The 12,960-nt window shown below is 40.9% G+C and overlaps 1 protein-coding gene across 3 annotated transcripts in view; it reads right to left on the reverse strand.

Annotated features, from left to right (window-relative positions):
• Positions 1-763: 763 nt before the first annotated feature.
• Positions 764-12,960, reverse strand: part of lmbr1 (limb development membrane protein 1) — a 33,683-nt gene continuing 21,486 nt past the window's right edge. The window contains exons 10-17 of one of the 3 annotated variants that reach the window (XM_080489610.1): positions 12,326-12,415; positions 11,222-11,298; positions 10,640-10,717; positions 6,960-7,033; positions 6,621-6,711; positions 5,902-5,968; positions 2,549-2,710; positions 764-2,067 (exon numbers count right to left, since the gene is read on the reverse strand). In XM_080489610.1, the coding sequence (XP_080345736.1) occupies positions 1,982-2,067; positions 2,549-2,710; positions 5,902-5,968; positions 6,621-6,711; positions 6,960-7,033; positions 10,640-10,717; positions 11,222-11,298; positions 12,326-12,415 (725 nt within the window). In that variant the 3' untranslated portion in view covers positions 764-1,981. The remainder of the gene's footprint in view (positions 2,068-2,548; positions 2,711-5,901; positions 5,969-6,620; positions 6,712-6,959; positions 7,034-10,639; positions 10,718-11,221; positions 11,299-12,325; positions 12,416-12,960) is intronic. The other 2 variants (XM_080489611.1, XM_080489612.1) reach the window with 2 other exon arrangements.

The following is a 12,960-nucleotide window of genomic DNA, read 5'->3' on the forward strand; positions in this document are numbered from 1 at the left end:
TTTGGGAGCATATATAAAGTCAAATTTCGTCATCTCTCTTCACCATTATGTCACTTAAGATTGCATGAAAACACCCATAATATCATGACAATAACATCCCGAAATCAGTCAACTCTTACAGCACGTGCTCAGGTTTTATAGGTAATGAATGAGTCTCAAATATGGGGCAGCTGTGACAATCAGGACAAATACAGATAGGCTTTAGACTACAAACTCGGTGGCCTACAGGGGATCACAGTGGAACTGTCTAGACTCACAAAATACACATACATAACAAACTCCACAGAACGAGACACAACCTTAACACCAAGCCTGCATTACGCTTGTCGTTTAAGGCATTTAAGGTGGTTCTGGAGACAAAGAACATCACAGTTCGGGAGAATATGCAGCAATACGACAACATGTAAAAGGGGGCCTGAGTCACCAAGTCTTTCTTGTAGCTGCAAAGCTGGATGTTTTCGCTCATGCATTTGGTGTGTGGACGCCGTTACATGTTTGCATTAAATGTACCATCTATTAAAACAATTTATGTAAAAAAGAAGACAAAAATGCTTAGTGAGTCAGACCCTCAGCGGGCTCAGAGAGAGCACAATATGTACATCCAATAATGCAAAAGAGGTATGAAACAATTTATTATGTACATGTGACTACAAATTTACAAATGAATGCAATTTTTTTGTTTGTTTTTTCAACGTGTGTGTGTGTGTGTGTGTGTGTGTGTGTGTGTGTGTGTGTGTGTGTGTGTGTGTGTGTGTGTGTGTGTGTGTGTGTGTGTGTGTGTGTGTGTGTGTGTGTGTGTGTGTGTGTGTGTGTGTGTGTGTGTGTGTGTGTGTGTGTGTGTGTGTGTGCGCCCTGTAATTTTTGGGGAAACAAGCAAAAATGTTGAGGACATTTGCTTTTTTTCTTCGATGTGCATATGATTTTTGGAAAATACCCCGTCAGGATTAGCTTCAATGTGCTAAAGCATCCTCCTCACTGGAACTGAAATGGTTGAAACGTTCACATAGTTTCCCAGTTGTAGAGTAGCTCAAATCAAATCTGGAGCACCGAAAAAAAGTTCTTACCCTACTTTATACAAACTAATGACATCATCAATAAAGTTAAAGCGCACTTGAATAAAGCCAGATAAAAAGACAAATGACAGCAGGAGTGCCAAAATGTGAGGCCTGTCATTCAGAATGACAGCACCAATGCATATAATTTGAACTGTATTGATGCAGTGCAGTTTGTTTATGTTCTGAATGAGATGAATGAGAAGAAATGACTTGTTCTCATGCGTAACAAAGCTCAGTTTGTAGCCCTCCCCCCCCCACATGTTTTGAGCTTTTGAATAACAATGACAGATTGATGCTTCCTCATGCTTTTATCAGATCACCTAAAAATCAAAAACCAACGATTAAAGACTATTACCTGCAAGTACGCTGGGTACCACTGAAACAGATTACACAGACTGACATTTTAAACATATGCCTAACTGAATTGTGTTCGTTGTGTTTAAGTAAGAGTACAGAGCCAATGTAAGACTTTGAAACAGAAACTGAGCAGAAGGTGCATCGTTAAATCGGCTTTTGTGTGTTGCAGCGTTATGAAGGCTGGAAAAGGATACCAAGTAGCAGAGCTGGGGGTGAGAACGCCCCTGAAGGAAGAGATGGGTTGTTAGAAGTCACAGTCGTGGTTGAGGTCAACATCAAGGTCACTGCAGTGATGCCAGTCTATTTCACTCCTCAGTCTCAGTCCTGGCTCTGTCCCAGCTTCCATCCGAGACGTAGAGGATGGAATGTCACGAAGCTAAATTGCTCTCAGCCTCCATTTGCAGCATCCGTCAGACACCGCCTGGGTTTATTAAGTTCCTTCCAATCCTTTTCACCTTTCAGCAGTCAGGCAGTACTGTCGAAATCTCCCTTTGGCTGTGCTAAAGTGTGTGTGTGTGTGTGTGTGTGTGTGTGTGTGTGTGTGTGTGTGTGTTGATCTATCGTCCCTTTCACAGAGTTTTCTGATGCCCGTTGGCCGAGAGCTTCCCAGATTCAGGGTCTGTGGGGCTGTTTGACAGTTGCAATTTATCCAGACCTGGGCAGTGGGAGATAAGGCAGAAAAATCTCATTAAAAAGCCTGAGACTTTCACTTAGGCAGTGGTATTGATGTCCTTTTTCCCCCTCAGTGCTTCAGTCTGACATTTTCTAACCCTATCCCACCCTGTGTATCAAACATCCAGGGCCTGTCACCGCAAGCCTTTGAGACTAGCCCATCCTCTGTCATGTCAGTTCCGCAGCACATTGATATTACTGCAAATTTCAACATTTTGTCACTGCAGGTTGTGCAATGAAACACGGTCTCCAATGCCACAGAGTTGGATGGAGTTGTGGATACAAAGTTATGATGTAATTGAGTTGTCAACAGTTAAGATTACTAGACCGCTTTAAGGCCCACATGACATTTCATATATCCAATTCAGTACTACCTGTTAAGTATTGCACTAAATCAGCTGAATATTAAAAGCTGTTTGTATTTATTTTAAAGGCAGTGATTTTGTGAATATTGAAGAACATACCTAAGGCCTTCAGGAGCTCTTCTCGTACTGCTGAGGTGAATTTTCTCACGAGACAAAGTGTTGTCACGACCGCAAACAGCATATTGTATGAAAGGACAATGTAAATGTTTCCCAGCCAATTAAATCTACCAAAGTCTCCCAAAAGATCGAACCTGGTTATACCTGTGAAGGAACAGGGACACAACAAATAACTGGATTAGATTTACAAAAATATAATTTCTTATACAGAAGTATGACAAGCAGGCCTGCTATAAACCCAATGACAATGCATTATCAAAAGTACGGCAAAGTCATTGTCATCGTGTTAAATGATAAAGCCACAAAACAAGCATTTTGTTTTCTCAACAGAATTCTGCCTAGAAAAAAAGATTTACAAAGTGAAAACAAACTACTAAGGAAATTATGGATGGCCTTCTCTGTTTACAATCTGAGAAAATGGCTTGCATACACACAGAACGTAATGTAAAATATTGGCATTAAACCTTTGAGAACGCATCCCACACTTAACAGATTTGTGTTGACTGATTGTTGTTTTCTTAAATCAAACATCTTGGTCTCTATATACTGTTTGGATTCCTGGTGTACAAACAATCCTGTCTGTGGTCTTGTTCACCACAAGTGACATGGCAAAAAAATTATTTTTCTCTGAATTACAGTTTGCTCTCCACAAATCCACCTGAGTCAGTCTCTCAACTAACAACTAAATTATTTTCAAAACATAAACTTGCACGAGGTCTTAGGTTTCGGTTAAGCTGAGGTGATAACTAAGAGATGTCGAAAGTAAAGAAAATAAGCAGTTTAATTTCATTTCGAATGTCTGAAATCACACTTTTTTTTTAGCTTCAGTCAGCATGACAGACTCTAAACCAAGTTTTTAAAGTCAGTCAAATTTACTACATGGCAGTATTTTTGTTGATGAGCAGCCTATTGCAGAGCCTGTTGACTACAAAGGGGTGGTAGTTGTCGAAGCAAAGGTGTTTTTCAGGTGAACTTAATCTCTCCTCCAGACAAACAGAAAGGAGGAGTGACTCCTGCAGGCCTCGCTTAGCTCCACACTGCTTGACCAATTTCAAACCATCTGCCAAAGCTGATCGCATGCTGCTTAGAAAGCCATCAACACCCTTTTGTTTTCCTTTTGTGAGCCTGCTAATCTGTGTGTTCCTACACTCCAGCAAGGGGGAGCTGTACTATCCAATGACAAAGTACTGTAGGAGGTAATTAAACATTCAATAAGCTGATGTGTACATATCAATTTAATATCATGAATGATGTTTCTTTTGTTTTCAAAATTTTGCGTGAAAAATATTTGATCAAGGAAATGACTCGATTGATATCTTTAGTTAAGCGCCACAGCAGTTTTGCATCTCATCGTCTGTATGCAGAAATTCAGACGTGTCAGACGGAGGAAGCTCTGGTCTCGACATTCTCCTTCTCCGGTAACATCTTCACAACCTCTGTCGTGAATTAGATTGGCCAATCGATTCAGTGTCTGGAGAAAAGTATTTACAGCCACTGTAAGCAGTTTGGCAAGCATCAAAGACCTTTAACAAAATTGCCTGTGAAGAGACGGCAAGGGAGATGATGGAGACCCCAGTCGATACAACTAGCCACTGTGATCGGACGAAATTCATTTCTAATGCCAAAGGTTTTGATCTTGGTTTGGGAATTCCATCAAATCTAATTGGTTGTCGAAAAAAGATGCTCAACTTTCAAAATGTCAGTGGTACAATGGTAAATACAAAGTAGTAGATATCAGCATGCAGCTGGACATTCTTCCAAGAACTACACAACAGACGGATCAAGGTTGTGCAGGACAGTCAGATTATAGGTAAATAACAGATTGCAACATAAAAATGTAACATACATTCATGACAAATTGCTCAGTCAGATATAGTTCTCTTTTTGCCCCCAAACATGTTGTGGAAACACACTAAGGGTCTGTTTGAATATCAAAATCAAAGGTGTACATTAAACCTATATATCAAATTCAGCCACTCAGCAACCTTTAAGCTGGGATTCTCCAAACAACCCTCACCTCTATGGGACCTGCTTGTGATTTATGTGTTCAATGTAACCCAGTCAAACATCCATACATTAAGCATGCCTTTGTCCTGCGGTACAGTTCCCTATTCTCTGAAACAATGCTTTTCTTTTTCTCCCCTTGGCACACACTACAAACACCTGACATCAACACACAAAACATAGTCTCGTCTCTTAACATCTCACTTCGTCACCCTCACCGTGGGTCTTTTTTTCTTCTTCAACTTAGTCTCATGCATTTATTCCTTTTTATCCATTCAGTGTCACAAAGCAGAACCTGTTGATATTTTGTGAAGCTGTCGGTGAGTGTGCTCGCTCCGTCCCATTCTCCCATTCTGTTGGTCTCGCACACATACTTGCATACACACACACGCACAGTAGTGCTATTTAAACAGCTGTGCCCGGCACTCTGCATGTTTATTAGTACTATTGTGATTGTGCTGCTCCTGTCATTTTTACCCTCTCACACTGCACTCCTTTCTAACGTCACTATGGGAAACTACAGGAAAAATGCAACTCTTTTGGCCTAGTACTGAGAAATTGCAGCGAGAGAGAGATTTACTGTTTGATGATAGGTTATTATGACATCTTTGGAAAAACCATTTGTTTTCAAACTGTTTGAAAGTAACAAAATCCACACAACAGCTTCTGTACAAGTGACTACCGGTAATAATAATCTTGTTTCTTACCATTGTTGGCCACGAAAAAAAAAAAAAAAAAAAAAGACTTAACTATCCCAATCATTCTCATCACTTACTTTTTTATAAATAAAACTACTGTATATTTGTTATAAAATAATTCAGAATGAAAATAACAGGAGCTGTTACATAGATTTTTATGACGTTGTATTTAGGCTACATGAAAGTAAAAAGTAAAAATGAAAATGACACATTTGGCAATTTTTTAAGGAAAAGGAATACAAATGTACACATTTGAGTTGAAACATCAAGGATAAAGTCAAAATGTTGAAAGTAGTATACAAATATCAAGCGTACAATGAAATCTTTCTTTAAACAAATTGTGAAATGTTAAAAATACATTCAAAATAGAGGATGAGGCCTAGAAAAAAGATTTTAAGGTTGAATAATGTAACGTTGAATACAGTCTATTTTTATCATTACATTCAAATTTGGTTTAGTGGTAAATAATATTGTTATATGCCAGAGCAAACTTCTCACGTCTCAGATGTCAAATTTATTGAAGTGCAATTTGAATTAGAATTTTTTTTATTTTTAACCATTTTATACGCAAGTTGTCTTATTTTTAATTATGCATTAGCACACAAGGAAACGCGCTCAAAATCACATACTCACCAAGCGTTCTGGACATCACTGGTAGAGCTGAACTCAGGACCAGGATGGACACACAACAGCCGATGATCTATAAATAAAATGAAACTTAGACTGCAACTCACTAGAACACAATGTACATGTTTTAAGGGAGAAAACTATGAATAGTGCGAGAATAAACCACCCTCAGCACCACCCTTTGAGCTGCAATGTGCCCACACATATGCACACACCACTTGATGTTAAATTGGTTCCACATATTACACAATTAGTACCACTGAAGTTGCTCATTACCAGGTTCCTTCTATTGTCCTTTCAAGTCCTTTCACTGAGGCGTCATGGCTAGTTAACAAGCCTCACCACTCCCAACCTCATTACCAAGTGAATAGGTCCCACTATGGGCCGAACAGAGTACACATCCTCCACTAACCCCCCCCCCCCCCCCCCCCCCCCATAGACCCCACTCTCTCCCTCTGATGTACAAGAAAGGAGCTTGCACTTTGCCAGTGTTTACGCAACCCACAAACAAATATTGGACGGATCAACTAAAGCCATACAGGGACCCTAAGGAAAACATTAGTGAGCAGTAGGAGTTCAGTGCAGAGGAGGGTGGGATGGATGGGTGGGAAAAAAAAGGAAATAGATGAAACGCAGGACCCCAAATACATCATCACCTCAGGAGCAATTTCAGCACCTATGCCCCCACTTCGTCCCAATCCCTGCCCCCCGCATCCCATTTTTACCGTTGTCATGGTTGTGTCATCCTTCCTGGGAGTGAGTCCCTCAAAGACGCGCAGGCTGTAGAAGCCCACAACAGAAGACACCATCAAGTAGCTGTTCGGCAAATCAATCAAGGACCCAAAACACTTTGCTGTTGGAAGAATAATAGCTTCCTTGAGTCATCTTTTTTTATGTGTCCTTTTCAGCTATGATAAAAGGTGATGAAACTGCACAACATGTTTTCCGGAAGATGTCCAGCTAAACTATGTCCTGAGTAAACAAAGCTGCCTCCACAATGTTGCTCTTGGCCGTGGAGCATGCTACTCCGGCCCATACAAAAAGGAAGGTCATTGAAAGGATACAACATGAGGATGATCTCTAGTACTGCCTGAGCCACCCCAAATGTGGACAAAGAGGTGTTCCCAATGCCTCGCTCCTGGAAGATGAAAACACAAATAAAAAAAAAAAGATGATTACTTAACAATGTTGGACACCAATCTTACATAAATGCATCTCCTGTTAAAAAAAGTCTCACAGGGAAACAACACTTGGAGCTGTCTGTAGTTACACACGTGCAATTATAGAAATCCTGCAAAGTAAGTACGCGGTGCACAAAGAATTTCCCCTCTTGAGAAAGACAGAATCAAATTGGCTAAGTAATGAATGGAACAAGATGAAAGAGGCTTTTTGCAAATCACTGTCGATCATACAATATGTGAACAGGTGTTCAAACAAAAACAGCACATTGCTTACGGTAAGAAGAGTGTACAGGCTGAAAGCAAGCCAAAAACATAAAAACAACAAAACAAATACTTCAGCAAATACACGAGGCATACACCCCTGCTGCCTGCCCTCAACCTCAAACCCCTGAGGTCTTTTGAAACATCAGCAAGTACAAGACATAAATGTACATATGCTGCACATACCAAACATCTGTGTTGTCACATGAAAAATATTTACTTTTGTCAGTCTTGGCACTAAAGCTGATCCTGCTCTATACCTGCACAGATAAGTAGAATCAAAATACTTCAACAGCTGCACAGCATAATACCAATTATTCATTCGTCTATTTTTATTGCTGTTTTATATATATATTTTCCTATGAATGTGTACATAGCTGTGCATAATACCATTGATATCTGTATACAGTACTGTCAGAGATATTACTATACCCCAAACAAGAATCTATGGTATATGTATTGAGTTCTAATTAGGGATGAAGCCCAAAAGGCAAGGCCTCCGAAGGTGGTGAACAAGAGCCTGTAGGAAAAAGGAAAGCTTGGCAGGTTGTTTCATGCCTTTTTATGCAACTGTCATCCTCGGAAGCTTACCGCAGAGCCATGGTGCAGTGCTCTTTCTCTCTTACACAGAATTAGTAGACAGCATCTGATGTCATTTATTAATGGAGGGAGGACGGGCAAGCAGGCGGGCGTGCATTAACTTTGCACGTCCATGCCTTTCCATTCGCAATACGTGTAGATGCGCGTGCTCGGAAGAGCTAGCTTTCACTGTAAACCTCTTTTCAACCCTTCACTTGAGTAGCAGCAAGGGTGATGGAGTTTGTTTGTGTGTTTAGGAGAGACTTCCATTGAAAAGAGAACTGGACAGCTCCAGTTGTTCTGCATGCTGTCAGTTCAGTGACCACACACGCCATATGTACAGCTTGTCAAAGTAAACCATTTCCATATCCGAGCACTAGCAAAGTTATTGTGATGTGTTTCTCAACAAAACTGATTTCTGCTTCATGTTCTGACCACATGATTTCAAGTGGACCTTCTTAAGCAACTTGCATACTACAGTATGATTTAAAACTTTCAGTATGGGACTTTCAAGCTGAAATGAAGGCTTTGGTGTTGAAGTAAAATAAATTAAATAAAGATTTGTCTCTGCTAATGCAAAACAGCTATTTTTTTTTTTTACTGCTGACTCTTTTTAAGTGGCTCAACAAGAGCCTCAGCCTGGCACCACTTCCAAATGGTGGTCAGCAGGCTGCTTAAGCACTGCTGGGGAATGACATCCCAATCTTCAACCATCACTTTTGCAAGTCAACTAACATGTTGTGCTGGGCACTGTGGCAGAAACAAGATGATCCCACAAGTGTTCAATGGGGCTGCGATCTGATAAACTCAGCTCTGTGGTGAAGGCAATACTATTTTGAATGGTAGACTTTGGTCCCAGAATCTAAAGCTATGGGATTGACAGTGATTGTAGACTTCCATCTCAATATTAATTGATTTCCATTGAAGGAGAGATGCTGTCTGACACCATCACACTGCCTCCATCAAAAGATGCTACTCGTTGGGTGCAGCAATCAGCAAAGTGTACCTTTTGTTTGCCCCACACTTTAACCCTGAGATCCAAGTCACTAAACAAAATGTGGACAATCATGTGTCAATCAGTATCATGACTTCACGTACATGGGAGTGTCAGAAGCTCAAAACAGGTACAGAAAACAAATATTGTTTGGCAATTGCAGAGTTTGGTTTGGTAAAATTCTTCAACCTACAAACTCAGCTCAGCTGCTCATCAAAAAATAATCTAACATACAAAATTTCAGAACTTTTCGTTATTTACAAGTAAAGTTGAAATGCTGTACTCAATCTCAGAAACAGTTAATGGTTTATTTTACAAATATATCGTCAAGTGTGGTGGCTATCAAAGACAAGGGTGTGTTAGTCCCTCTCACTACTTGTTCAAGCAGATGTAAAATACTGTCCTTTGACAGATGCAGAAGCGACCTATTCACCTGCTTCTCCCACTTTGTTCTCTCGATCATTCTTCTGCTCTGTAAGGCAGAGCAGGACGCTGCTCGGTATGCTGAGGACTACAGCAGGATGCCGAGTAGGAAGGGAAGATAAACATTGACAGGGCACTTCCATTGTGGTCTCCTCCTATAACAATCAGTGCATCAGGGCCTCATTTGACTTTCCCACAGTCTGAGTTTCTCTGCTCTGGCAGCACCTCGTCCAGACATCAAACCACACACTCTCTTTGCTCCCTTATATCACTTTGTCTCCACTGTCCTTATCTTCTCCCAGACAGTGGGCAGAGAGACTTTCAGTGCCAGAGGGGCAGAGTCTGACAGCTGGAGGGTAGGGTTAAAAAACTGAGTACATTGATATCATATCGGAATTGATTGTTTTAGAGGACAACACCCCCGTTTCCTTGTCCTTGCATTTCTGTGAGATCAGAGGTGTGGCATCCATCCAGCTCAAGAAACGCATAAACCATTTAGTGGGGCCATGCTGTCAGGGAGGACAGCTTCAAGCTACATGACAAGTGTAATTTGGGGGATTTTCTAAGACGTGTCATGCCAAAAAAAACATCTCTGCTCAATAAAATAATTGGAATGTCGAGGACAGCTCTGTTAGTTGCCCGCAAGAAGCAAAATGAAATGAGGGAGAAATAGGATACATTATGTTGCCCCTTTTCAGACAAGAATGCAACCACAAGCACACACACATATGCAAGCACACACATGCACGCACCTCTGTCACTGCAGATGAGATGAGATACAGTGAGCTTAAAACACATTGCATGTTAGGCGGAGATGAGAATCTCTGAGAGCTATTCTACACCCGGTTAGTCTGCATCATAGAGAGCGCCCGTCACCTGGCCCTGTCTGCCTTTGCAAAGAGGAGGAAAAGCAGCTTATTTGCTTGCTGTGGACATAAGACACGTAGCAAGCTTATTGAATCTGCACACTGCTGTGAAATGACTCTGAATGAGCTTCCAAAACAAAACCAGAGGCACAAGGTTGGACCCTGATTAACATCTGGTGGAGCCTTTTCTTCCAACACGCACCTGAGCATATCCGGAATTTGATTTATGTCTCCGCCAGGGACATGGGAAGTCTGATAGGCAAGCAATGCTGTGTGTGTGTGTGTGTGTGTGTGTGTGTGTGTGTGTGTGTGTGTGTGTGTGTGTGTGTGTGTGTGTGTGTGTGTGTGTGTGTGTGTGTGTGTGTGTGTGTGTGTGTGTGTGTGTGTGTGTGTGTGTGTGTGTGTGTGTGTGTGTGAGTGATGTTAGACAGAAGGCTTACTGTGGATCCTTTGGGCATGGCAGTCTCATCCACAAGTAGGTAGAGGATATTGAGTGCCACCATAAGAACGGAGATTGTCTGCAGACACAGAGGAAGGTAAAGATTTGTTTCCAAACAGCATAATTCTAAAAAAAAAAAAAAAAAAAAGATTGATGAAATCTACTAAGCATCCGGCATCACAACATAACCCAAATACAGAAGACTTGCTGATCTGTGAGAATGGTGATGCATAATAACCACCTTGTAAATGTAAATTGTCCCAACATAAAGCTTCTCAAAACATGAATAATGTGAGTTTGATGCACGTGCCATGCTTTGCACATGGCCCTTGTGCCTTATCTAACACTATCAGACAACATAAACAGTATTCACACACCATAATTCATTCAAAATCACAGTTGTTGCAGGTGGCTATTCAGCATTGTCTTAAACAGCCATTACACAGAGGCAGTTTCCCCACCCAGACTCTGTGGGAAAAGATGAGTGTTGAGGAACAGTGTTAGTTCTGATGGCCACCAGCCAGGCTGTGTACGCCGTGAGTAAACAGTTGGGGCTTAATTATAGGTCAGTCCCAACACTCACCGTTCCTGTGAGCAGGATCAGCATCACTATGGGATACAGCAAGTTCTTCTCCCATCCTGATGCTTTCTTTCTTCTTTCTAGGAGAACACAAAAGAGCAACAAAGTGTTTTAAGAATTCTTGGTGGAACCAACTTTTTAATGATGAGGTTGACTTGTTGAGTACAAACCACTCTCCAATACTGGTTAATTAATATCTTCATCGAAGACAGCTACTGAAACCAAAAGCCTTCTGACTGTTTTCTCAAACAAACACCACAAACCATCCACTAGTTTAATTTTAATAAACTCATGAGCTGCATCGAAGTTGGAGAAATATTACGACACACTTTTCACTTGCTGTAACTTACAATAAACTTTAATGCTGTTGGAAGCTGGTCAGTAGTTACCATGGATACCAGTGAATCCGCGACACCATAATAGCGCCGCCACACAACTTTGTCGTTTACATCCAAGTTAGATTATGTGTGCGGGTGTGTTGAGCGGTTAATGTGTGCAGTTCTTCCTCGTCCAGGTGACACATCTCACTTTCACGTCATCTTCATATTTCAACAGCACATTGATCATGCTTGTAGATGTTGCTGACAGCCTGTGGACCACATGCATAGATCCTCCAGACAAGCAGTGTCCTCTCACTATGTGTAAGTGACTGCCCTCTAGTCTTTGCCTTATTGACTTTCTTTCTCTATTTCCAACCTTGTTAGGCCTTCTTATTCTCAAAGTGCATCCACCCTGCCTGCCTGAGAAGTTTGCCAAGTGCACTTTATATGCACCATCCTTCTAAATTAATGACATCACTAAAAGGCTTGCTACAATATAAAGTTTGCATCTTGTCCAATATCCTAAGTGCCTTTGTGCTCTTCTCCCCCACCTCCCCACACTGCTCCCCAAAAGGCTTAGGCCTCATTTATAATATCCTAAAATGGATGGAAAATTATCAGGCAGTTCTGGTCCCAGTCCAAATTAAGAAATTAAGGCAGATGAAGAGAAAGCGGCTGCTTGTCAGCAATATGTAAAAAGCTAACGTCTTTGGCATATATATTTCTTTGGCAGTTTAAGGTCTGAAGATAAAATCCATTAGCCCTCTTACAAAATACAAATACTTACCTAGTTTATTCCTTTGATTTTTAACGTTGTCCAATTCTTTGTTGAGCTGGTGTGTAAAGTTTTCTCGCGTGTAAGCGTGCGAGGATGATCCTGGAGAGAAGGAGGCAACCACAACCAATACAATTAGTTGTATGATGACATGCAGCAGGATCAAAAAGCGACATCGCTCTGAACGCTCCATCGATGCAGGTTCTTCCTATCATTGTGAAGCAGAATTCACCAAGCGTTGGATTGTTCACCCACTAATAGGGAACGTGAGCTGGGATTAGACTGTCGTGAGACAGGTTAGTTTTACCCTACTGATGATGTGTTGTTGCAATAGTAATGCTGCCATTAACAACTATTGACATTATTAATATATCTGCCCATGTTTTTTTAATTAACAGTCAAGGCTTTTGTTTTGTCCGATAGTCTGATACCCAACAGCAGTTCAATTCAAATGAATTCAAAACACATAAAAGAATACCTGCGCTCCATCTGAATAGCTCAAACTAGAATATAAATTGGCTTACTTCTACATTAAATGATGAAGGGACTATACAAATGTATTAATTTTTGCTACGCTACAATGTTATTTAAAAAGCTGTTACGTCCAAATCTTTAGCACGTTGGAAAGTAGAATCAGCACCCAACAC

This window comes from Lipophrys pholis, assembly GCF_963383615.2.
Source record: "Lipophrys pholis genome assembly, chromosome: 20".
Classification (NCBI taxonomy): Eukaryota; Metazoa; Chordata; class Actinopteri; order Blenniiformes; family Blenniidae; genus Lipophrys; species Lipophrys pholis.